At 36.1% G+C, this 26478-nt stretch overlaps 2 protein-coding genes and 1 pseudogene across 3 annotated transcripts; 1 reads left to right on the top strand and 2 right to left on the bottom strand.

Moving 5' to 3' along the window:
- The first annotated feature begins 2339 nt into the window (after positions 1-2339).
- LOC116108330 (HVA22-like protein k) lies at positions 2340-6510 on the top strand. The gene is made up of 8 exons (XM_031394579.1): positions 2340-2429; positions 2511-2569; positions 2725-2822; positions 3872-3923; positions 4062-4125; positions 4354-4449; positions 5988-6060; positions 6169-6510. The coding sequence occupies exons 1-8, from the start codon at positions 2340-2342 to the stop codon at positions 6264-6266; spliced, it is 630 nt and encodes a 209-aa protein (XP_031250439.1). The 3' UTR covers positions 6267-6510.
- Positions 6511-6694: 184 nt separating this feature from the next.
- On the bottom strand, positions 6695-11902 carry LOC116108211 (G-box-binding factor 1). 2 transcript variants are annotated; one of them, XM_031394479.1, is made up of 12 exons: positions 11823-11902; positions 9482-9621; positions 9367-9414; positions 9167-9256; positions 8960-9049; positions 8649-8806; positions 8482-8539; positions 8085-8133; positions 7782-8005; positions 7374-7451; positions 7163-7288; positions 6695-6990 (listed from the first exon to the last, which is right to left on the bottom strand). In XM_031394479.1, exons 2-12 carry the CDS (start codon positions 9539-9541, stop codon positions 6907-6909), a joined length of 1065 nt encoding a protein of 354 aa, XP_031250339.1. In that variant the 5' UTR covers positions 9542-9621; positions 11823-11902; the 3' UTR covers positions 6695-6906. The 2 variants fall into 2 exon arrangements, with proteins under 2 accessions (XP_031250339.1, XP_031250347.1); XM_031394487.1 differs by lacking the exon at positions 11823-11902 and adding an exon at positions 9732-10705.
- A 4860-nt stretch (positions 11903-16762) lies between these two features.
- On the bottom strand, positions 16763-20671 carry LOC116108201 (annotated as a pseudogene).
- Between the last annotated feature and the right edge of the window lie 5807 nt (positions 20672-26478).

Raw genomic sequence — 26478 nt, 5'->3', positions numbered from 1 at the left:
AACCCAATGAGTCCTAAGGTCCCAAATTTTTTTATAAGCATAATCAAGGGATGAAGACACAACTATATAACACTACAAGGTGTAACAGAAGATAAATAAGGCAATTGATGGTTTGATCTCAAAACCTAGCTACCTGATGGGGGTAAAGGCTTGTCCTTCACTAACGACGACAGAAAGAGGAGATGACGAGCCGACGAGGATGAATGATGGCGATTGGCAACGGTGGGTCTGGGAAGGGGATCACGGTTCACGGATGAGAACACTGAAGTGATGACTGATGATGACAGTGACGAGTGATGAGAGTCTACTGAACTGAACACTGAATAGAGTGATGAGATGAGAGACTGAGAGAATGAATCAGTGACAGTGATGAGAGATTCAGAGGCGAGAAAGAAGAGAAAGTTTGTTTTAGAGTTGGGTGGAGTTAGTGGGTTAGGGACTTAGGGTTTAGCTTTGAAAAAAAGGGTACCCGCGGGTTTACCCGTGTAACCTGTCAAGAAACGGGTCGGGGCGGGTACAGGTGAAAATTAAACGGGTCCAACATATTAAACCCATGCCCTATATTTTTTATCCGGGTACGGACCGACCCGCGGGTCTAAACCCGTTTTGCCAGGTCTACCGCCAGCCGCCGCGGGAAGTCACTTGTAGTTGTCGGGAGTAGCCCATCATCACCAGGAGGCTTCACTATGGCTGTTTCTGGCCATATTGATGGCCGAAAAGGCCATATCGGGAGCAGATCTAGCCGGAAATGGCCAGATCTATTCTGCCCATTTCCGGCTAGATTGATGGGTCAAGCTGTTAACAGCTAGACCCTTGGCCTTTATCGGCCATATCTGAATGAGATATGATTGTTAATGGCCATGGATCTGGTCGTTAACGGCTAGATCTTACCCAGATCTGGCTGATAAAGGCCAAGGGTCTGGCCGTTAACGGCTAGACCCATCAATCTGGCCGTTAACAGTTAGACCCATCAATCTGATCGGAAATGGCCAGATCGGCTCCTGATATGGCCTTTTTGGCAATCAATATGGCCAGAAACGACCATATCGGGGCCTCCCGGTCATGGTGGGCTGCTCACTGCGACTTCCGACAGTGGTTTGCGGTGGCGGCAAGCGGCGACAAGGTGGTGGGGATGAGTTTGTTATAAATTAAAGTTTTATATAAGCGAGAGTGTTTTAGCTAAATTTGAAATATTGGGGGTTAAAAAATTATTTAAAAATTAATAATAAAAATAATATTATATTAATATTTAAAAAGAGGATAATTTAGTAATTTAAATAACATACCCACTAATTTATTCCTCCTGAAAAAACATATTAATATAACATACCTACCAATTTTTTCTAACTAATCAAACACAATTTCTTAAAGATTCTCAGTAATCTTCAAGGTAATATAAGATTCTAGTAATCCAATATTCCTAGTAATCTAACATTCTCTGAACCAAACGCACGCTTATAACCATATTATCCGGTCCCGGTCAAGATTGATTAACAAAACTAAAAATATATTTTCAGGAGGGGTAATGGACAGTCAACAATGGCATGGCAACATAGTGTTAAATGTTAATACATATAGTTTATTCTGCTCTTTTATCATCAAACCATTCAGTAGTGGTTCACACCTAGCCTTCTTTTTTCAGTTTTCATATGATCGGGGGGGTGTTAGCTTGTGTGAACCTCAACTAATTTATGGGGCATATTGAACACCTTACAAGCCCAAGTTTATATGTATCTCAACTAATTTATGGACCTATTGAACACCGTACAAACCTAAGCTCACATGCACCTCAACTAATTTCCGAAACTTATTGAATACCTTACAAACCCAATATTACAAGATAAGCTACAAACGTGGTTGGTGACCCAAGATAGTTCAAACCACGAAGTGAAAAAGAGAGTAAATATTTTTGACCATCAGACTAATCCTTTGGAGTTATTCACACCTAGCCCTGTTCTAGTTCAGTAAGCTTATGGGCTCCTACATATTTGTACATTATGTCATTTTTTGATTGGTTCTAATTATTATGAAAGCTTTGCAAATAAATCTATGTCAAATTCTATACTTGATAACCCTTATAATAAAAATTTTAAAGGCGTTACTGGTATGAAACCAAAATGTTGTTCCAAATTTTTTCAATGTTAAATATTAACCTTAAATACAAACGAAATACCGTAATTCAATTAATGAAGCAATTAATACTCATGCGTCATATCACAACATGGAAATAACAAAAGAACTAAATTTTAAGCGCTACGACGCCGTTTGTTTTGAAATCCAATATATAATGGTTAGTTAATTAATTTTAGAATCATAAACACAGTAAAGGCGCTATTCAAATGGACGTTCTCGGACTCGGATCCACCCTAACGAAGGAGGTGACTTTTCGGTTTCTTATTCTTCCTCTTCGCTGCAAAATTTCGTTAATCGTTAGTCTAATTATACAAATATATTGAGATCACGCTACAAGTTTTTATGTATTATTTAAATTTCGATGCCATTTGATGTAGGTGGGGTTACGATTGCTCCTTTGCCCATTCGGTTCGAACGTTGTAATTCGAACAGCGTGGTAAGTTTTCGTTAATTTATTCTTAACTCTTTTGGATTAATTAATTTCTTTTCTTGTTTTAGGAGTCATTCTATTTTGTTTGTTTCTGGGAATGTTGATGATTGTTAATTAATTATGGTATTGACTGTGGTTTTAATACTTGTTTGCTTTTTCAGCTGTTCTGTGGGTATTGTTTTACCAGTATATTCAACATTCAAGGCAATTGAAAGGAAAGATCAAGATGATCAACAAAAGTGGCTCATATATTGGGCAGGTCAGAAGTTTCTCTGTGTTATTATTTCAATTACTATGTTATTTGAGTTTTTCTTGGTTGATATCCATAATTTTTTAATTGTGAATTTTTTTTTTGTTTGATGCAGTAAATTTTCTGCACTTTTGTGTCCTATGAAGGCGTTCTTTATTGTTAATACTTGTGCAGGCCATATTTCTTGTAATGTTTTGTCACTCTTATGAGCTCATATCTCTGTTATTAATATTAGAGGGAATGTATTTTTGGTTTTGCACAGATCTTGCAACGTGATAAATGGCTCATTTATTCATGATGATCTCTGAATAGTGCTTTTGGGAAGGCCCTCATTTCCTACCTACATATGAGGAAGATCAAGGACGCTTTTAGTTGAATGGCTATAATAATCTGTTAGTCACATTTCATGAAGTGGAATGTTGAAATGTGTAGAATTTGACCATAGCATAAAGCAGAAAGGCTAAAATCAAAATGAGCTACTCATTTCTGTTGACTGAACAGACACTGCAGTAAAGTAGGCTATTCTGGATTCAAATTGCCGGAGAGGATTAAATTATAAATTCAGAGTGCTTGTTAAATTAGGCCTGCTTTATGATTGAAATGATTATGAAGGCACAAAATTATTTAGGAGACAAACTACTGTTTAAGAATGTTCCAGAAACAAATTACAGAACCAATTTGGAATTATACAAAGGTAGCATTGTCATTTGATAGTTGATGTGTAGAATCTACAAGTTCTGACCATTATGCTTTGATTGTGTTCATCTTCTTGCTTCTTAGTCTCAATCATATTTGTTAATCTCATGCATGTGTCTCCAGATTAATAAATAGGGAATGTAGCAGAATACGTTGTGGACCTATTGTCAGCATTATGGCCTTAACTGAACTTTCTAAACAGTTTCTCATGTGATTTGATTGATAACATTAACTTATAATTTCTATTTGATATTAAATCATTGCATGTAGTTTATCTTTGTGGTCTGAGGTACAGGGCATATTTTAATTACGTGAATGGCATTGTTGTTCTTTCATAATACATATCCTTCTCACCATTGCAGCTTATGGATCTTTCAGCATTGTGGAAGTGTTTTCAGACAAGCTTCTTTTTTGGTAAAGTTTTGAACCCTATCACCTTTTCTTTTACTTATGTTACAGTCAATGTAATTTTGAAAAGTTATCTAAGAAATCTATGCTTCGGTATTTGTATCGATGATTCATATCTATGTTACCTTGATTTTACTGTTGCAGGTTTCCCATGTACTATCACCTTAAATTTGCGTTTCTTGTTTGGCTTCAACTTCCATCTGCTGAAGTAAGTTATATATTTAGAATAAACTCAAATGGGGTAGAAAAATTGCTAATGACACCTTCGCATTTATAAAATCTATTTGTGCCCTTTGATAATATGCCCTCATTCTACTTTTGTTTGTTAGAATTTGCTTCCAGCACCTATGCTTAAGCATCCCCTGATAGCTGAATAAGTTGTATGGTTAATTTTTGGGTAATTTTTAATGAGAGAAAATTGTTTGCTTTTCTTCAGGGAGCAACAAAACTGTACAGGAACCATCTACGTCCATTCTTGTTAAGGCATCAAGCCAGAATCGATCAACTTGTGGGCTTCGCATATCATCAAATGGTATGTGGTGTTTTGCCATTTTCAATGTGGAGGGTTGAATACCATTTGGTTGATTTCAATAGTGTTCACTTAATTGTCAGGAAATATAGGAAATGAAAATATTTTGAACAGCTGATATGATTTTCTCGGCCACAAATTGGGTAGCTGCTGATAGAGAAGAATCTAGACAGGCTTAGAAGCTGGAATGAAGCTTAACATTCTATTAATGAAACAACCAGTGTTTTAAAACCCAACTCGAGGAAAAACCTGGCAAAGTGGTCGGGTCTTAGGTTGACTGGTTTAACTGGTTTGACTGGTGGGTCAAATCGGTGTCCAAAGATTTGAAATCCAACAAAAACACCCCTGAAAATTAATATAAACCCCTACAGGTTTGAAATCTTGCAAAAACACCCCAAACACCACCATCGGCATTGACAAATAGGGCCTGTTTCCGGCAACGACAACACTTCCCATCACCACGAAAACACTACCCTTAGCCTCCTGACTAGAACCCATCTTACCCTTCCCTCGTGCGCCTCTCCAATCACCAGCAACAACGGCCTTTTTCTGGCGACTTAGTTTTGCGATTTCTGGTCGATTCACTCACCGGATCACCTCCATCGCCATCATTCCACTCACTGGCCCTTTCTCTTCAAAACTGCTAACATCCCAGCCTTCAATTGTTCATAGATCTATATCCTAATTTCTAGGGTTTTCATGTAACCTGACCCGGTGAAGGCCCCGGATCCTTGTTGAACCAGTTCAACTGGCCGGGCAAGGCCGGGTTTTAAAACACTAGAAACAACCAATTTATACAAAGAAGTTTCCTTGAATTAAGGCGAGAACATGGGAAGCAAAATAATTGCTCCTCTAAATAACAGATCTAACAGTTATAACTAACAAAACGTCTCTTATAAACTGACTCCTCTGAACAAACTTAAGTCAGACTGTGGATTCAATTGACTTTCTTCTGTAAGCTTAACGGCCCCCCTCAAGCTTAGCTGCGGAGCAGCTGTAAGCTTGATCTGCTTTCCCTTTGTGGAGCTCTTGTTCATAAAACAAACTTTGTAACCAAGCCACTTCTGTTATTGTAAGTGCCAATGCTTTGTATTCGCCCCAGTTGAAGAAAGTGCAACCACTTTCTGTTTCTTAGAGCTCCATTTTGTGAGGTTAGGACCTAGAATACACAATATCCGCTTGCAGATTTTTGTATATTGCAGGCTGCTTGCCCAACCAGCAGCAACATATCACTCAACTTTGCTGCTGCTTTAAACTTAAGACCATGAGAAATTGAACCTCCTAAGAGCCCTTTTACAGGCCTACCAGTGCAGCTCAGTAGGAGCTTTGCAGAACTTGGCTCATTAGATGAAAATGATATATTAGTCCTTGTTACTGAAGGGCTCCTGCTGTGCTCCTGTTCATTGAAGGTTTATCAAATAAAAGGATTATCTTCAAAAACAAGGCACTATGTTGTATAATTTGGGTCCACTTTGGATATTCCTGCATGGGCATGCATTGCATTCTCAGATGAAATTAGATTATTTTGCTCAAATTTGCAGGCTAGAATTTTCAGCTCGCACCAAGCAGAATTTCAATTTGCAAAGACTGTACTCATGAAAATTATTGGCACAGGTCAGGGTTAACCTGTTTTTTCAGTGCTTGCTGGTCTGTTATTCTCACTAATTCCCCATTCTTTGCAGACTAAATTATTTTCATTTTTATTTTTTAAATTTTTATCAGCGGGCCTAATATTTAGGGGCACGGGTCAACAAGGCCACAATGAAATTGAAGGTCCTCCGAGTCCAATCTCGGATACACAGTCGGATCATGAGGATTGACAATTGTCATTAATGTTTTGTAACCTTCTTTTACTCGGTTGAGTTTAGTGTTTGTATTTCCTTTTGATAATCTACCCGTTGTTGAAGCACGTAGCATCTCTAAAGAAAAAATCACCCAAGATGCGGCGTGCTTGCTGCTATAGGTTTCATATTTCACACAACAAATGTTTTAGTGCATTACCTGTGTAAAGAATGTTTGTCTACCAGATTTACTTGGCAAATGAATTAGCCAAATCAGTTACTCTTTTGAGGGTTTTGACTGATTACTCATAAGCAAGCACTAAAGGTAGTATGCGATTAAACTTAGCAGCAAGTCAATCGTTTAAGTGTGAACTAAATCAAGCTACTCCATCTCTGTCAACTCCACTTGCCCACATTGTCAGTCCCTGGCCAAATAAAAAAATGAGCAGAGACTCGTTGCAATCCAATGAGTGGAATTAATCTTCAATTACTGTCGAAGTCGTTTAATAAACAATACCGTTACAAAGGTGGGGTTATGGGTATATATTAGTAAGAAAAATAAGTAGCTATGCTCAATAAAGCCAAGTTCACAAATTCCCAGAGATCCAGAAATTTCTGGTCCGAGCTTCCAGTTATATTTTGTAGTTGTTTTTCCTTTACTATTTAACTATTTCCATCATCAGGGCGTCGGAGGAACCGAAGTGGGTTTGCTCTGTTCAAGGTTAGCTACTGCCTCTGGTCCGCATATTTGAGTCAATTCCTCCTGTTATAGTAGCAGAAGCAAATCATAATATTTGTTAATGAGATACGCTAAGTTTCAGACTGGATGAGGTGAACATTTGCACTGAATTAAGTCCAACATAAATAAACAATTAGTAAAAAGCAAAAGACCAAGCCGTTACAGATTGGCAAGAGGTGGGCAGGATCTGTCAAACCTTAATAGAAGTATTTTCGGCTGTAAGCTTCTCGCATTCTTCAGAAAGCCTCTGCAGCTCGTCCCTAAGGTTACGGTTCTCAGTGGTCAATGTCTCCACCCTCGCTTGTAGCTCTTCACATTCCGCCTGGTTGTAATGGCAGATGATGATAACTTGGTGGACCATATTTTTGGGCTCAAACGAAAGACAAAAGGAGAGAGTACCACCATACCTGCTTTCGTAATCTTGACCTTCTGGCTGACTCCCTATTAGATTGCTTCCGTTTCTGTCTTTTCAGTTCACGTTCATCCTACAGGGAATATAGAGTGAGCTCAGTGAAAAAAAAAGTTGTAGGACCATCACAAGCGAATAAATTCTCTACTCAAAAACAAAACTTGAACAATGCATCAAGTAAAAAAATAGACTCAGATTAGAAGAAAAAAATCAGATGAAGCCAAACTTCAATCGGGAGAAAGCAATAAAAAGCGGATAAAGTCTGTGACTAGATGCACTAAGGGGCAGCATTAACACATTTTCCCTCTAATTGTAAGAGATAAGTTGAATAAATCATAAATAACTCAAAATAGGAAAGGAGTACATGCACATAAGAAATTTAAACAACTGCCTGCAAGACTCATACTTGAATCCATTGGTCAGGCATTACGCCTTCACGTCCGATCATTGCTGCAGGAGCAACAACTGCAGATGGAGTCCCAGATGGCCTCATTTTTGCAGCTCCAGCCGCAGCAGGGGATGCATTCCACAAGTCCATTCCAATATTAAGATTAGTTGCCGGCATAGACGCCACAGGCTTCCCAGCCACTGGAGCTTGAACTGCCTCGCCAGTGCTACTCTGTGCATTAGCTATTAAAAGAGTCACTATAGTTAGAAAATTTTAACAGCAAATAGCACACATGCAGGAACCGTAAGGATGAAAACGTACCATCTGCAAGCATCTGGTCAAAGGTTCCCTTTTTACCCACAGCGAACTCCTAAAGAAAGAAAAATTAGGTGTCTAAATGGTCTAAGAACTTAAAATCATACTGTTAACTTTGCTATTTATCAGGCTAGGTTGGTTTTTTCTTTTTTTAAAGGGGAGAAGGCATATTACAAAAAACTTATGTGGAAATTGAAATTGCAACCAGTTTCCCAGAAGGGTTGGTATTTTCTTTTTTTAAAGGGGAGAAGGCATATTAGAAAAAACTTATGTGGAAATTGAAATTCCAACCAGTTTCCCAGAAGAGGCTGCAAGGGAATGAGTGAGTTGGTTTAGCTTTTCCAATTAAATGATATACCACACCAGCAATAACAACAGGGATACCAGGTATGTAAACAGATACCTGCTGATTTGCGTTTTCATCACTTGCATCTGATGAACCCTCACTACCACTTTCAGCACTGAATACAAGAAACTCTACAATCATCAGCAACATAGATGCAAATGTCGGGAAGATTTTAAATCATTATATGAACATATTGAATAAATTTTTGCAAGAATGATATACACCTTTGGGAGCCAGCATCATTCCCAGAACCTGAAGCTGCCTTGGCAATCTCTCCAACCTTGCCTCCTGAAGTTCCCTTGGATTTTTTATTTGAAGTACGGTCCTTCCCTTCAGCTCCTTTTCCTTCCAGCTCAACATTTGTTGGTGCCGAGCTTGGAGTCTACAAGAGCAAAACGGAAACAAAATGATGAAATTACACTGACTCGGCCATATTAGGATGGCACTACTGATAAAAGGAACCTGGAATTGAAAAAGGGATCTGAACACACTGGACAATTTACAAATGATTAACACTTAACATAGTTATTTTTACCGTAGCCATAGTAGGATGGGCATAGACTCCCCCAGGAGGATATATAGCTGGGTAAGGAACTGGGGTCCCATATGGTGGCATTAAAGGATGCTGAAAGATTTTAGAAGAAAATAAATAAAAATGTATTTCCGACTGTTAGATAGAGAGACATACTATTGCAATGATGAATGAACACACCTCAATAACTCAAAAAAATGAGGTATTCACCTGGCTTCCCCACAGATAGGGGTGAGGAGTTGGAGAAGCAACAGTTGAAGCGAAAAAAGGAGGTGGTGCAGCCCCAGCACCATAAAAAGCCTATACAAGGAGCTTAACAGTAAGATCCTAAGATTACTAATTCATGCATAATATTTTTCTAGATATTCTACAAACAAAATCATAGCAACATATTTATATACAAGATAAACCTGCATAGAGCTTGACCAATCATGGTATGCTGGTGTAGCTGGAATTTCCTGTAAAAACAGAAAAAATTAGTGAACTGAATGGAAGGGAAATAGAGAGAGACAGAGAAAGACAGACCTGAGTTGAAGAAGCTGGTTTAGAAGGCTTGGCAGGTGTGTTCTCCTCCCCAGTTCCCATTCAGATGAATTCAATAAACCCAATTAATTTAAAGACTTTTTTTTATCTGAATTGTATCCTTGGTAAAATTTATGAAGCATCTGAAAACATCATACAAAAAACTAAAAACATCAGAAATGAAAAGCTTCTGTTATAAAATTGCCAGCCATTATTGTTTATTGTCTATAAATAAGCAAAGCAATAATTTTACCATTTGATATAGATAAAAGGTTGGAAGAGAAGCTTCCTCCATATTACCAACACTACTATCGTCCACAATATCAGTTCATTTGAGTTCCTCATCAGAAGCAAAAAGATAGCAAAAATTTCAAATACCCGAGGACTACCAAATATTAGACAAGCTTGAACTGAGACTATAATTCTTTCATCTTCAAACTGATTTATCAGAAATTAAAGGGCCTTTCATCACTGAAAACCTCAGATAATAGAGTACCGTGACCTTGTATCTAAACTTCATAGGGATTCAAGAATGATATGATAATCCTAAAGTATTTCTATTTTCTGCTCCATGTCAATTTGCCATGGGCTCCTCAATCCTGCCTCCTTAACCCTGAGAAAACTACAATTAAATTTGCACACTACATATTGCTCCAAGAGACCCATCCCCCCGATTATGTAGCTGAATGTAAAATCCTTTATCTGAATGATTGAATCCGTAAGTTTAATATGACAATCTATTTACAGACAAGAGTACTGAGATTCTGAGCAGAACTTAAAAAGGCAAGAAAAATTCTTGAGATATTTAATCCGGTTAATGCCTTTTTTGCAATAAATAATGACTATTCAGATAAGTGACAGGCTGTAGTTGATACAACTCCCTTATCTTGGTCACATTAGATAAGGTAAAAAGTTCTTTCTACACCAATTCTACTAGCTACTGGATCCTACTACAATGAGTGCCAGCAGCATTAAATAAGGTGCTCATATCCTACTCAAGTGAACATACCCAACTATATCAATAGAACTTATGCATTTACACATTTATAGAAGGGGCTTTGTGCACCATAACAACTTAATCACAAAAGTTAATTCCTCTTTCACCTATGATCACCATTTTATACAAAGAAAGACAAGGTGGAGTCGAGCTTTTGGAGTAAATATTATAATACTGAAGATGACGATTTCAGAATATTGTTTTGCAGAGTACGCTACAAGAAGATATGAGAATTATCAAAATTTAATTTACTGACAACAGGTTAAGAAAAAAAAAAAAAGAGTGATGAAAATATAGCAATATCTCACACCCAAAGTCACTAAAATAAATGAAGAGCCTAAATAAAATCAAATACCAACAAGAAAAGACACCAAAATCTTCTATATAAAAACTTCCTTCTCTCATTACATTTCACTTTATTCTTCTATATAACTTTCTGCTACAGGATGGAATAAAAAAAAGTTGAAACATATAAGTCGCCATATTGATGGAACAACTAGGGAAAGACAACAAAATTTCACACGAGAGAGGCTATTCATGTTATTGTATCAAATTGTATTTGCTGTGTTTAACATTCATGTAGTAAAGCATCATTTGTTCATGTAATATAACAATTTAGATGCCATCAACTGCTTCCTCCGTCAAGTTCCCCAAAAAAGAAAACACTATTATTAAATTTCCAATTCTGCTACCCTCATTAAAAGTATAATTACAAAACCACGAAAGAACCATCTAGATATAAACAAACGAATCAACTAATTCATATCTGTAAATTCTTTCCAAATAAATCTACACCTATTGGTGCATGTTCTGTCTTCAGTTTCCAACAAGCTAGCTTAAGGTTTAACAATTGCTAAGTTACCAAAAGAAAAACCAACATAAAATCATTTACCTCATATTGGATATTCCAGTTATGAAGCAATAATAAGTACTCACACTAGTAATTAAACCACAACGCAACATTACAACTCAACACCATATTTGAAGATTCACAGCTAATCACTCAAGCTAACTAATAACTCGTTACAAATCGAAGACATATCAATTTAATAAACCATTCAAGACACAAATAGCCAAACTACTAAAACAAGAGAAAACGCATCGAGAAATAGAAGCTGAAAAACCAAATCACATCAGAACAACTCAATAAATTACTACACCCAAAGAGCAGGTTCTTAAGACATGCAAGAACAAATTCAATTGTTTGATGGAAACAACAACGGGAAACTCATCAAAGATCCTGAACTAACCCGTGGAGTGTAGATACTAGTTCAAGCATCACTCAACAAATACTATAATTTTAATATTACTATTTCGAAAAACGAGAGAGAAAGACATAGAAAAGACCTGCTTTCATGGCCTGTGAAGCGAATGAGGTGGAAAGTCCAAGTGTCTTACTTATATTAAGTAAGAAAGAGAAAGAGAAAGATAAAAAGGGCAAAGGAAAGAAAAAGATTCCAAGACAATCAATCAATCCCTTAAGGAAGACGGTAAAATTCGGGTTCAGAAAGATCAACGGTTGAGCGTTGTGGGTAAAGAAAAATCTGCAGTACGAAGACAGAAGCAATCCCAGTTGCGTTGCGTTGGCGTTGTCTTAAACAGAGTGAAATTGTTGATCTGCTGTGGCGGTGTCTATAGGAGGAGGTGGAGTGGAGCTGGAGTTGAGGTGGTGGTGAGGGGAAAGGGTTAGGGTTTGCGGGGTGACACGTGCGAGAATGAGGATTCCAGCTGTCCACGTTTTACTGGATTAGGTTTGACATTGCATCAATTTGTATGACTCATCAATTAGCATTCTATTTGGATAATCTTTTTTTTTTTTTTTACCAACTCCATGTATGTACCATCCTAACCAACTTCTCGTCTTATCCCGGTTCTTCCTCTCCGGTTTTTACTCCCTTCTCTCTCTGCTTATCACTTCCTCATTTAAATTCACTGCTTCGTTAGCTTGTACTTTGTACGGTCTGTTAAAGTTTTGTTTTTTTTGGATGAATATCAATAAACTCCTTGAATTTGAGTATACAATAAAACCCCTAGGTTTAGTAAATACTAACAAACTTTCCGTTGCTATCATGAGTTACTCTCGATGTCTTGATATTAATTTCATTAAGAGTCCTGAGCAGAGAATTATTCTTCATATTTTATTCAAAATTTTGGGAAATATTGAAAAATTTTAACGTTGGCAAACTAATCTATCTCAAATGACATTAAAAAGAAGGTTCGATATAGATCGAAAAAGTGTAAATTTAAAGGAAAGACATTTGTGGGCAACTATGTTATATAAATATATATTTGTGATATGAAACCACCCATCTCCTTACCACTATATAGCAAGGATGATTATGAAATGGGTGTTTGTCATTTTCATAATTCATTCTCTCCAACCTACATCTATATGTCTTTTTTCTTTTCACTCTTCTGTGAATATACAACTTCACTTTGATTTAAACATAAAAAAGTGTCATTTATAAATTACTGAAAATTGAACATCGTCTTTTTTAAATACAGATCAACCTAAAATATATATTCAGTGCACCCTTTTATAATTTAATTTTAATTATTATGTCAATAATGATTTTTTTTTTCTTTTTTGGTGATCTAAGGTGTTTGAGCCAGCTTGTAATACTTCAATAATCTAAGACCCTGAAGTTGACAAGTAAAGTAAATTCTCTCAGTGATCACCTATTAACAATTCAGATAGATCAAACTCAGGACCTCGAGTAATATACCCAAGAGTCCTAATGATCTCTCAGCCACCAATAATGAAAGTTCCTGGCAATCTTTATTAGAATTTAGTGAATTTGTTATATATTGAAGTTGATTGTGTAGATGTTGGAGTTAATCACTTGCTAGAAATGTGATTTGTTTGTAAAGGAAGAAGAGTATGATTTGAGTGTTAGTGTTGTTAATCAGATGGTAAAGAAAGCATGTTGGATGACACGTTGTCCAATAACCTTAGATGTGATAGGCGAGTATTTACCTTTTTTTTTTATAATTATTATATGATGCATTTTGACATTTGAGGAGGGGAAAAAATCAATGGGTAGTGAGAATCCAGTATCAACCAGAAAGGCCTCATGTAAATTCAATACCTTATCATTTCATGCAAAACAAAAGGGTTATTATAACCATCACTGGAGCAAAAAAAATGTTTTATGAAGTTTTGAGTTCGGTCCTCAAGGTGCTAATAGAGGGTGAATATTGAAGGATTTACCGGTCGTTAATTTTAGGGCCCGTAAAACTAGTTAAGGTATGTGCAAACGTTCATAAAAAAAAAAATAATAGCAAAACCAAAATATATATAAAAATAAATACTTCAGAAATATTTAATAAGATAAATGGATTTTTATATCTTTTTATCAAACTGTGTGTAGATTAACTTCAGAATGTGTAAATTAAGGCTTCGTTTGGTTCACAATTGGGTGTTTTTGGGAAAAATTTTCTGAAAAAGTTAAAAAAAAGTTGATTTGGGGGTATTACGATGCAGGATTTATAAATTAATAAAATACCCCCTATATTGTTTATTTACAAAACACCCCTATATAAAATCTTAAAAGTTAACAAAAACACCCCAACCCAATGTCAAATACGGACAGCCGGCCACCACCGCCGGGGATGGCCGGGTTCACCGTATTGGCGCATGACCGACTGGATCTTGCCGGTCGTGCGCAGATATGGCCTTTGCCGGTCAGACTGGCCGTATTTCTCGTCAACGACGCACAACAAACGGTGTCGTTGATGGGCAACGACGACCGTTTGTGGCCGTCGTTATAAACCGTTACGGCCAAAGATCTGGCCGTCAACGGCCAGATCTTTGGTTAGATCTGGCCTTCCGGCCAGATCCACCGTGGATCGACCGGAAAAGGCTAGATCGGCGCACTAACGGCCAGATTCAGCCGGTAGTGCGCCATCCTAAAAGATTCGGCCATTTCCGACAGTGGTGGCCGGAATTTGGTAAATATGAATTACTGGGGTGTTTTTGTAATTTTTTAAAAAATATTTAGAGGTATTTAATTAATTCAAATTTAAGGGTTTAAAAAAAGTTGAATAATATTGGGAGTAGTATTCCAAAATCAAAGTTTTTGGGTATTTTCTGTTTAACTTTTTTGGAATACTAAAAGTAGTATTCCCAATTGGCAACCAAACGGAGCCTAAGTGTTGCTCACACTGATCTTATGGACCAAAATCGTACCGACAGGTCCCGCACTATTTAGGATGATGTTTAAGCAAAAATTAAACGGTATTAAAACCAGATTACAGAAAAATTATTTATTATCTTATATTTTAAAATCAAAATACTAGATACTCAAGCAATCACATTATTGGGATACAAAATTGGGATCCTAACTATGTATATTTAGGCTCCGTTTGATTGGTTTTTGAGAATACTATTAAGTATTCCCAAAAAAGTTAAACAGTAAAATGCCCAAAAACTTACAATATTATCCAATATTATTCAACTTTTTTTAAACCTCCTAAATTTGTTAATTAATTAAATACCCCTAAATATTTTTTTTCGAAATTGTAAAAACACCCCTAAACCCACATATACCAGATTCGGCCATCATTGCCGGAAGTTGGCCGGAATCTGATATAATGGCGCACTACGGCTGAATCTGGCGTGGTAGTGCGCCGATCTAGCCTTTTCTGGCCAGATCCACGGTGGATCTGGCCGGAAAAGGCCAGATCTTTGGCCGTAACCAGACGTCAACGAGCAAATGCGGCCAGATTCACCGTGGATCTGGCCGGCAAAGGCCATATCGACGCATGATCAACAAGATCCAGTCGGTCATGCGCCGATCAGCAGACTCCAGCCACCCTCTGATGGTGATAGTCAGCTGTGATATTCAATGGGTGGGGTGGGGGTGTTTTGTTAACTTTCAAAGTTTTATTATAGGGGTCTTTAGAAAAAACAAACATAGGGGTATTTTTATTAATTTTCAAATCCTAAATCGAATACCTGTCCAATTCAACTTTTTTCAAATTTTTTCTAAAAAATTCAAAAAGTGAACCAAACGGAGCTTAGTATCAATGGAAATTTAGAAAATAAGCATGAAAAATCTGAATCCCCAATAAAAGTATTTAAGCATTGACATAACAAAGTAAAAGAAACATTCATCTTACATCTTCGTAAAGTATGAGAATTTCAAACTGTCACTTGATGGCTGAGCAGTCAACTAGATTTTTAGGTGTATTACTCAAGAAGTCTTGAGTTTGATCCATCTGGATTGTTAATAGGGGTGACTATTAAGGGGATTTACCTAATGTCAACTTTAGGGCCTCGAAGGATTAGATAAGGTGTACACAAACTGGTGGACACAACGCCACCCAAAAAAAAAAAAAAAAAATACAAATTTTATGATGTCATCATTTCTCTATCTATATTGTTTGAATGTAGTATATATTTACGGATGTAAATTATTTATTTTATTTCAATAACTTAATAATAAAACAAAACAAAAGAAGAAAGTTCTAAAAGTTATTACTGAATCAAAGTTTATTTAACAAATATCAAAGAAAATAAAGATAAGATAAAATAGAAATTAATTTATTGATATTTTAAATGTAACCTGTAGAAATTCTCATTCCCACTTGGGATCAATTCGGGACAGGGATCCCATTTTTATTTGTGGATCATACGTGATCTCGCTTTATCCTTTCAGATTCTCACGTTAACTATTAATAATACTTTTATAGTACCTCATTTTAGTTATTGTTAAATTGATTTATTACCCATTGAACTGAAAATAATAATAATGGATTAAAAGATAGATTATCAGAATAATTTTTTAAGATCCCGAAGCCTAATAATACTATAGTTATTTCGAATCAGTAAATAGTTGTTGTGAAATGATGATTTTACCTTATTTTTGGCTGCAAAATTTTAATAATTTTATTCTTTAAATTATGCCTCTTTATTGATGAGTATAAGGTATTTATGGTATTATGAAGATGAGTTTTAATACAATGAGAACAAGTGTGTGGAAAGGAATTTTTTTTAGGGAACAAAAGCCACATATAAATAAATAATAAATAGTTAAATCTAATAAAAAAAACACTTACTGCATGACATGGACGGTGGACAGTGTCTGGTACATGTGAATCTTACTAAAATATCCTTGTCAACTTTATATCTTGAGTTCTTTTAACATGTTCGAAAGGAAATGGTATCGAAAGTATATAATTAGAACACGTATACATCTATAATAAAGTAAAGAATATGAATATATGATCTTAGAAGACTCAGCATTCCACTGTGTCATGGAAATGCCGTGACCAAAACACCTCCGAAATTTGGGTAAATAACAGTTTCGTTTCTCAGGCTTCTTGTTTTCAGCGGCAGTATAATCTTGGTTCAATTATATTCCGCTTCTTCTATCTGAATTACCTTTGAAATAGGGGATGTTCTCGACCTCAGTTGAGCGAATTTTACACGAGGTAGTTTGTAAGAAAGACCCTGATTTCTTTAAATTCTGGCCGAGCTTTTGGGTCCAGTGCCCCACAAGATTTCAATAGAGGGACAATATCCTCTGGAAGATCCTCACGCTAGGCCTATATTCTGAAAGAATGACTCATGTTACTCAAATTAATGTTAAAGAGATTATGAAAAGAGATAACTCTCCATTTAACAATGTCTTATTGGGAAAAGATCAGGTTCACCTCAAATTTTATCACTTATGGATTTCAGGGAAAATTTTGTTATAAATACGTGTAGAAAACAATTTCTGGAAGAAAGGAAACTTAATCTTAAAAATTGGGCTGAAATCTTGCAAGTTTTTGGTGATTAAAGTTGGAAAGTTACGGACATACTTTAGCAGCGGCATACGCTACTGACATGCTTTCCTTCCCCTTGAAGGGAACTGTATTTGTGAGTAACTCCACAGAACCATTGCGAAGCTATATACATCCACCTGTGGTCATAATGTTTCTTCACTCCGATTGGAAAAGGGTCTTGGCTGAATTCTAATTCAGACGAGAAAAAGAATTAGATTTAACAGAATGATCTGTGATCGTACTCAGTAATGATACCAAAAAACAAAGACAAATTACCTTGGAGCCATCCACTTAAGTACCAGCTTCACAAGTCATCTCATCCATACTTCCTCTAGCCAACCCAAAGTCACCCACCTTAATATGTTTATCTTCTGTCAGGAGTATATTACCTGAGACAAACGTGGGTGAATATAGAAGTAGAATACTGAGAAGTCTCAAGTCTCAACCATTTCAACTATTGGTGAGGGATAAAAATATTTGAGCTATTCACGCATGTAGGAAGTAAAGAAATAATGACTAGGTTCTCAAGTATTTGGAAAACGAAAAAAAAAAAAAAAAAATCATTAACGGGAGGAGATAAGGTCCAAACGAAAACAGAGCTCCAGACTTACTGATCAGCTGCTCAACCAATGAACTGAAATCTATAACAAAAGAGAATTGGTTACTTGGCTTCAGATCACGATGAATAATGCCATTAGCATGCAAGTATTCCATAGCTCGAGAAATCTCCAATGCAAAACTTATCGAGAGCTTCAGTTCTAGACATTGCGGCGAACACTCCATAGGTACTTCTGAAGATTACCACCCCCCATAAACTCAGTAATTAACATCATGGTTGGTTCAATACAGGCACCAACAAACTGCATTAGCAAATAAATAAACTGAATTAGTGATGCTGTTAACTGAAGATCTACTAGAAAACAAAAAATAGCAGGGACTTCTATGTGTACAGAAAAATTATTTTGTGAAACCAAAATTCTAATAGTCAACAAAACTTTTTGAAGTTAAAGATGCAGATAAATAAGTTCAGTTAATTGAAGTCCTAATTTGAAGACATAATGCAGATAAAAGAATGTTGTCCTCCAGCCAATTGTCTTCTACTTTGAAAAAATAATCGATTTGCGACAGATTCATTATTCCAGAGGATATATTCCATAAATGAAGAAATATCTGTTAACTTATAAAATAATCAGTATAATGGGTACATCAAGGCAATCCTCAGACACCCTATAGTTCATTTGGGAAGCCGTTCAGCGGTATCTTAAAAAGTAGGAATACAAACAAGAGTATGGTATCTGTTGGGTGAGTAGTCAGAAGTTCAATCTCGCCTCAATATGATTAGGGAAATAGTATTCCTTGAAAGTCAAAATGGAAACTAAATATATTGCGATGAATGTGTAACTTCTGTACCTACATCTTGTCTGATAACTAGAGGTACAAGCTATGAACAAGGTTCAAGAATTATGGATAATCAATGCATATAAAGGAAAAAGTGTACAGTAGCTGATTCATTTAAATATTCAATCGGTAATGATAATGATTGAAGATAATTTGGGGGAAGGATTCATGGTGGCATATTTTTTTCATTATACATGCTACTATGCAGTCTTGACCATCCAAAGCGCTTCGTTTCAATTGTCTAAGAAGGGCATATCTACAGTTGCTGAAAGATTATGCATATGCAAAGAAAGTATTAATAATGATAAATATTAATCGTAATCCGAAAAGAATGCTTGATAACGCATTCAAATTCTCAAATGTTAAGGTAAAAGAGTATTCTTACAAAATGTAGATCATATCTGTTGTTTATACTGGTATGCATATAACAGGAAAAAGTCAGTTGTACCTTGAACAGAAAGTTATAAAGAAGTTTAAGTTGTTTCTTCACCATTCTATGGTTTGCAACATATTGAAAGAGGATAAACGAGAAAAACTAAATCACATGTGTGTTAATATACTTATATATGCATATATAATAGGAAAAAAGAAGAATACCTTCAAAATATTTCCATGATTGTCCTTGATAGCAGGGTGACCTCCTCTGAAATTTCAGTTTATTTACGATTGAGAGCAGGTGGTCTATGCAACTGTAATATTTTCACGGCAACAGGCTTGGACTCATAACTAAAATTATATTGATCCAGCAAGCATTAGCATTAAAAAATCAGGATGTGACATTTTAGATTATGACAGAAATAGATTACAAGACTTAAAGATGTTTATAGAGCAATACAATAAATAATATCAACATTCAGTCCAAGGCTGGTAAATTAGCACTTGTATAAAAATTACTTGGTTCAACTTCAACACATGTTTAGAAGAAAAAAAAATTAATACTACCATGTTCTCCTATATGCATAATCTTATTTGCTTCAATACACTTCAAAGATTCCCCATAACAATTTTCCAGTCTGTTGATGCATTTACCTTGGAGAAAATTCCTAATTAGACTTTTTCACTGTGATTTAATGCAAAAGCTCTGATTTCAATTTAAATGATCATTTTAAAACTACAAAAATGCTGTCAAAAGAATACCATATTATGCTAGCTCCAAAGTGGAATGAGAGAATAAATCGGCAGGTAAATATTATATCGGAAATTACCAAAAAAATTAGGCAAGCATTGCCGGTTGGTGATCCATCATATCAAACTTGAACCTCCCAGATGGAATTCTACAATCATCTTAATGCCGACATAAAACCCAAAATACTAAACATCCGCATGGAACTCCAATCGACCAGCTAATGTAATTAAAACCTCAAAGTTCTTCCATAATGTACACTAATATATACAATGTTGATAAAATATGTATATAGATTAGGTGACACATCATCATTATTATATACATCTCTAGAAACAGACAGTTTAATAGGAGTTCGAAACAGATAAAATTTACAAAAGCTAGAATAAGCAACAGAACAACCATTTCTCTGCATTTATCCTTGGTGAATCAACCTCAAATTCCTTTTCTACTCAAAATAAAAGAAATTGCACATGGACTGACTTTCCACAAAGCAAAGAAGATCAAATTTGAAGATAGCATTGTTCAGTTACTCAATGATGAAAAAATAAAAACCTAAATATTTGCACTAATATCGCAAATTAACATCTCAAAGGCCAAACACCAATCCAATTGAACCATTATACATCCTTATCCCTCAAAGAGTTTTGTCATTACAGGAAAAAAAACCAAAATTCCACTACCAAAGTAGTCCTAAGTCAAAAGAAAACAATAAACACAACAGTCAAGAACAAAGATAAAAGGACAAGAAAATTCAAGAAGATCAGTCATGCACACAATGTAAATATTTATCGAACGCATGAAGAAAAAAAAGAAGAAGCAAAACCTACATGCCTTGGTGAACGATCGAATAAGACCCTTCACCGGTCACTTTGCCAAGCAAAACATGGCGCGGATCAACCAACAATGAATTATGAATATGAAAATAAAATCATCTCTTCTTCTTCAGCATCCAACGTTGTTGTGAGTGGAAGGAAACTTGTGGTATTGCTATGGTTGAACCACAGTAAGACAAAGAGAGTTGAGACAACTCTCTGTCTTTGCTCACAAAAATTCCATAATTTTGACAGCTTTGTAATGAGGGGTGCAAGGGAACAGAGGATGTAACAAATAGAAGAAATGAGGAATTTAAAAGAGAGGGAAGTTTTGGAAAGTAATTATCTAAATTATATGTACTATTTAGAAAAATATTCATTAATTACCCTAATAAATGATTAATTAAGTTTGTTTGTGGTAAGGTGACTATCCCTTTAAAAGTGAGTTTATGCGTAATATTGGGGTTAATAAGGGTAAATGAGAACCCCAAGGGACTGGCCTGACAGGTTAAGAAAGGTTGTTATCTTCTTGAGTTTCTGGGTTCAAACCTTGAGACCACATTACAATAATATTATAACTTTCTGGTTCTTTGGGCCTATACAGTATTGAATGAATCCCCATGATTAGAGAGGTGTAGCAAGTGAAGCTGGACATCCCGGTTACTCAAAAAAAAAAAAAAAAAAAAAGGGTAAATGAGTCATTTGATATTTGGTTAATTTACTTAAACAAGTAAAATGACCAGCAAAGTAATTTTGGAAATAATGAGCTGTTTCCCTTGTTTCCAACTTTTGTAATTATTTTTGTAAGTTGTAAACAAATGGAAATACTTATCAAGATTCAGTAATATATGTAACCTTATCCTTTGCATGTATGAATTAAAGTCAAAGGTTTGAAGATTTTCCAAATCTTTAAACATAAACTTATTACAGCAGAGTATGTTGTCACTTATGACAAGTTGATAAATAAAGCATAAACTTATCAGGTGTTTCCCATCTCGTGTACACCTTATTATATGGAAACTGATGAAATACGGAATTATATTAATCAAAAAGAATATATAGTAAACTGAGAAGGTATTTATTTATGGAAGAGCAAAGTAAGGTGGAAATGAAAAGTGTGGAGCATAAGCAAACACAATAATTAAGGCAATGTTAGAGATTAGCCCTCCATAAGAGTACGTTCTTATCTACAGTTGTTTAGGGAGTATAACTATTTAGAAATTTCATTTGTGTGTTGAGCTTTGAAATTTGAGGTGTTTTGAGGGACAATCAAACGGGCTGTTCACACTTTTACATTGCCAAAACAAATGCATATGGGCCCATCCCAATTTTTCTGTAAGATAATCTATATCACTCTTTGCCGCACTCTTATCACTCTTTGCCAATCCAATTTTTTGTAAGATTCCTTATTTGTTTCTAATATAAAATTACTAATAAGAATTAAGGTCATACTTTCTTTCACCATTGCGTTTCAGTCAACAGCTCGAAAAAATAGATCATCTCTCTCTTGTACTTCACATGTCGATGTTGTCGTAGACAACTCCCAACAAAACAATTGTCACCAAAACAACATAAAAGTAACTTATTTAAAGATATAAATAATAAAATAAATAAATTTAAATATATTTATTAAGGGGCAAAATATAAGTTTTGAACTCAAGCAAGGACATAAAAAAAATCATATTTAAAGTGAGAAATTTTTAAGAAGAATGGATATTGGAAGAAATGGTGATTCTTTTATAATAAATGAGACATTATACTCCGTGGGATCATAATGTGTAGCAAATTCAAGGTTAGGTATGAGAGCAGAGCTGAGCCACTTGCAAGTGGCTCGAGCTCGACTCAAGATTTACTTGAAACCAGCTCGGCTTGGGACAAGCCTAATGCGAGCCGAGTCGGCTCGATTACAATGTCAAGCCGAGTTCAAACACGGTACTACTCGGCTCGTAAAGCTCGCGAACTTGAGCCAACTCGAGGGTATATTTGCTAGGTTTTAAAGTAATAGGGGACCATATGAATTTATGATATGTTTTAGTTTTAAAAAATTGCAAATCCACCCATATTATATCAAAATCGATTTGGGAATTGGTAAATCAAATTAGAAACAAAACCCAACTCTAAAAAGCTCTTTCTTTCGCTGATTTACTTTGTTTGTCATTGTCTTTCGTTAGCCGTCTCTCTTTTGCCGTTTTCCCTCTCCTCCGACAAATCCTTTGCTTCTACTCGTGACTCTCGTCTCACTCTCAAACTCTCAATCTCAGGTAATGTTTATTTTATAGCCTCTCAAAGTCTCAATTTCACTCACACTCTCAGTCTTAGCCTCTCAATCTCACTTTCGTGACTCTTGTCTCACTCACACTCTCATTCCCGTCTCACTCTCAATTTTAGTTTATAATTATACAAGTTTGTTTTGCATCTTGCTGAATAAGCTCTCATTGATGCATTCTACAGGTAGCTACAGAAAGAGAAGCTCATCTAGGACTCCCTTTGAAAAGGGCGGGTCAAGATTCGTCAAAGGTAGGGGTGAAAGCTAAGCCAAGCCGCTCACGCTCTGCTCAATATTTACTCAAAATCGGCTCAACTTGGAACGAGCAGAGTGCAAGCCGAGCTAGCTTGACTACTGTGTCAAGTCGAGTTCAAACACGGTACTATTCAGCTTGTGAAGCTCGTGAGCTTGAGCCAAATCGAGGGTTTATTTGCCAGGTTTTAAAGTAATAGGGGGCCATATGAATTTATGATATATTTTAGTTTTAAAAAATTGCAAATCCACCCATACTATATCAAATGAAATCAAAATCAATTTGGGAATTGGTAAATCAAATTTGAAACAAACGCCGATTTACTTTGTTTGTCGCCGTCTTTCATTCGCCGTATCTCCTTCACCAATTTCCTTTATTCGTCGTCGTCTCTCCTTCGCCATTTTCCTTCTCCAATCTCACTTTTGTGACTCTTATATAACTCTCACTCTCATTCCTGTCTCACTTTCAATTTTAGTTTATAATTATACATGTTTGTTTTGCATCTTGCTAAATAAGTTGTCATTGACTCATTCTATAGGCAACTGCTACTAAAAGAGAAGCTCCTCTAGGACTCCCTCTGAAAAGAGCTGGCCAAGATTCGTCAAAGGTAAGGATGAAAGTCGCTCGGCTCAAGATTTACTCGAAATCGGCTCAGCTTTGGGATGAGCTGAGTGCGAGCCAAGCCGGCTTGATACTGTTCGAACACAGTACTACTCGGCTCGTGAAGCTCGCGAGCTTGAGCCAGCTCAAGGGTTTATTTGCTAGGTTTTAAAGTAATAGGGGGCTATATGAATATATGATATGTTTTAGTTTTAAAAAATTGCAAATCCACCCATACTATATCATACGAAATCAAAATCGGTTTGGGAATTGGTAAATCAAATTAGAAACAAAACCTATCTCTAAAAGCTCTTCATTCGCCAATTTACTTTGTTTGTCACCGTCTTTCATTTGTCGTCCCTCATTCGTCGATTTACTTTGTTTGTTGCTGTCTTTCGTTCCTTGTCTCACCTTCACCGATTTACTTTGTTCGTCACCGTCTTTCCTTTGCCATTTTCCTTCTCCTCCAAAGAAAACGAATCTTTCTGCTTCTTCTCGTGACTCTTGTCTCAGACTCTCAATCTTAGGCAATGTTTATTTTACAGCCTCTCAAAGTCTCAATCTCACTTACACTCGTAGTCTTGTATGTTACTCTTAGCCTTTCAATCTCACTTTTATGACTCTCGTCTCACTCACACTCTCACTCTCACTCTCACTCTCAATTTAAGTTTATATTTATACATATTTGTTTTGCATCTTGCTGAATAAGCTCTTATTGACTCATTTTATAGGCAGTCGCTGCTAAAAGAGAAGCTCCTCTAGGACTCCCTTTAAAAAGGGCTGGTCAAGATTCGTCAGAGGTAAGGGTGAAAGTCGAGCCAAGCAGCTTGAGCTTGACTCGAGATTTACTCAAGACTTGCGACGAGTCGAGTGTGAGTCGAGCTGGCTCCATTACAGTCTCGAGCTGAGTTCGAACACGGTACTACCTGGTTGGTGAAGCTCGCGAGCTTGAGGGTTTATTTGCTAGGTTTTAAAGTAATAGGGGGCCCTATGAATTTATGATATGTTTTAGTTTTAAAAAATTGCAAATCCACCCATATTATATCAAATGAAATCAAAATTGATTTGGGAGTTGGTAAATCAAATTAGAAACAAACCTAACTCTAAAAAGCTCTCTCCTTTGCCGATTTACTTTGTTTGTCATCATCTTTCATTCGCCGATTTACTTTGTTTGTCGCCTTCTTTCGTTCGCCATCTCTCCTTCGCCGATTTACTTTGTTGGTTGTTGTCTTTCCTTTGTCGATTTACTCTGTTCATCACCGTCTCTCCTTCGCTGTTCTCCTTCTCCTCTAACAAATCCTTATGCTTCTTCTCGTGACTCTTATCTCACTCACAATCTCATTCCCGTCTCACACTCACTCTCATTCCCGTCTCACTCTCAATTTTAGTTTATAATTATACATGTTTGTTTTGCATCTTTCTAAATAAGCTCTCATTGACTCATTCTATAGGCAACTACTGCTAAAAGAGAAGCTCCTCCATGACTCCCTCTGAAAAGGGTTGGTTAAGATTTGTCAGAGGCAGAAGCACAAGTACAACCAAGGGTGAGAATTCTAGTTGGCTCGAGCTCGAGCTCGAGTTCGAATTCGAGCTTCCGACAGTACTTTGAGTTCGAGTTCGATTCAGCTTTGCCAAGCTTGATTGGGCTCGAGCTCGAGTCTTGTTGCTATAGTAATCGAACCAAACTCGATTAGCCAAAAATTCAGCTCTACTCGGCTCAATTACATCCCTAGACTTAGAGGCACAAGCACAAGTACAACCAAGGGTGCGAATTCGAGCTGGCTTGAGCTTGAATTCGAATTCAAGCTTCCAACAGTTTTTCGAGTTCAGTTCGATTTAGCTTTTCCAAGCTCGATTGGGCTTGAGCTCAAACTCGAGCTCGTTGCTACAGTAACTGAGCCAAGCTTAATTAGCGAAAAACACAGTTCGGCTCGGCTCGATTACACCCCTACAAGGATATAATTAAAGAATAAGATTCCATCAATACTATGCTGATGTCAAATAATATGTAACTAAACTTTAAGTACATATGTATTGACAACATATATTTATAAAGTGATTATCAATTAAGATCCAGGTTCAGTTAACTATCTTTGGGTGACTGAATGGTTCGATAGAGACTCTTAGGTGTATTACTCAAGAGGTCTTAAGTTCAAGTCCCTCATTGGTTGCTAATATGGGTAGCCAGTAAAGCTCTTATTTGATTGATAGTTTCAGATCCTAAGGGATTAGCTAAGGTGCGCGTAAGCTGACTCGGACACCTCCAATCATTAAAAAAAAAAAAAAAAAAAAAAAAGATCTAGGTTGAGAAAAAAGAATTCTGTAAATATCTAGTACCAATTTCAGTTTCTATGTTTCCCAATGTCACTTTCTTTGTGCTATGTTCTTAAGTTCATAGGGAAGACTTTTTTTTGGAAAAAAAAAAAAAAAAAAAGTTGACTCTAATTGACTGGTGAGATTTTTCTAAAGGAATCAATATTATAAACATTTTAGTAAATATTTGCTCAAAGTTTTTTGTGCAGGGTGCCCAAGATACAAGATGATATTTATTTGGAGAAGAAAGAGAATATTACAAAGTAACTTTTTAGATAAGGCGTATATACAAAATTTCCTTAAATCGAATGGGCTGTTCACGCTTTTACAGTACAAAAACAAATGTATATGGGCCGATCCCAATTTTTCTGTAATTTATATCACTCTTTGCCGCACTCTATCAACTCTGCTAATTCTTTGTGTAAGATGAAAATGAGAATGAGAATGGGATGGGATGAGAGAAG

The sequence above is a fragment of the Pistacia vera genome, unplaced genomic scaffold, assembly GCF_008641045.1.
Source record: "Pistacia vera cultivar Batoury unplaced genomic scaffold, PisVer_v2 Contig1176, whole genome shotgun sequence".
Taxonomy (NCBI): domain Eukaryota; kingdom Viridiplantae; phylum Streptophyta; class Magnoliopsida; order Sapindales; family Anacardiaceae; genus Pistacia; species Pistacia vera.
This window is presented reverse-complemented; position numbering and strand designations above follow the sequence as displayed.

Coding starts and splice junctions, on each gene's coding strand:
- LOC116108211 (XM_031394479.1), bottom strand. CDS start 9,541: ATGGGAACTGGGGAGGAGAACACACCTGCCAAGCCTTCTAAACCAGCT. Junction 9,257..9,366: donor ATTGGTCAAGCTCTATGCAG/GTTTATCTTGTA, acceptor CTCCTTGTATAG/GCTTTTTATGGTGCTGGGGC. Junction 9,050..9,166: donor CCTATCTGTGGGGAAGCCAG/GTGAATACCTCA, acceptor AAAATCTTTCAG/CATCCTTTAATGCCACCATA.
- LOC116108330 (XM_031394579.1), top strand. CDS start 2,340: ATGGACGTTCTCGGACTCGGATCCACCCTAACGAAGGAGGTGACTTTT. Junction 4,450..5,987: donor GCTTCGCATATCATCAAATG/GTATGTGGTGTT, acceptor TCAAATTTGCAG/GCTAGAATTTTCAGCTCGCA. Junction 6,061..6,168: donor CATGAAAATTATTGGCACAG/GTCAGGGTTAAC, acceptor AATTTTTATCAG/CGGGCCTAATATTTAGGGGC.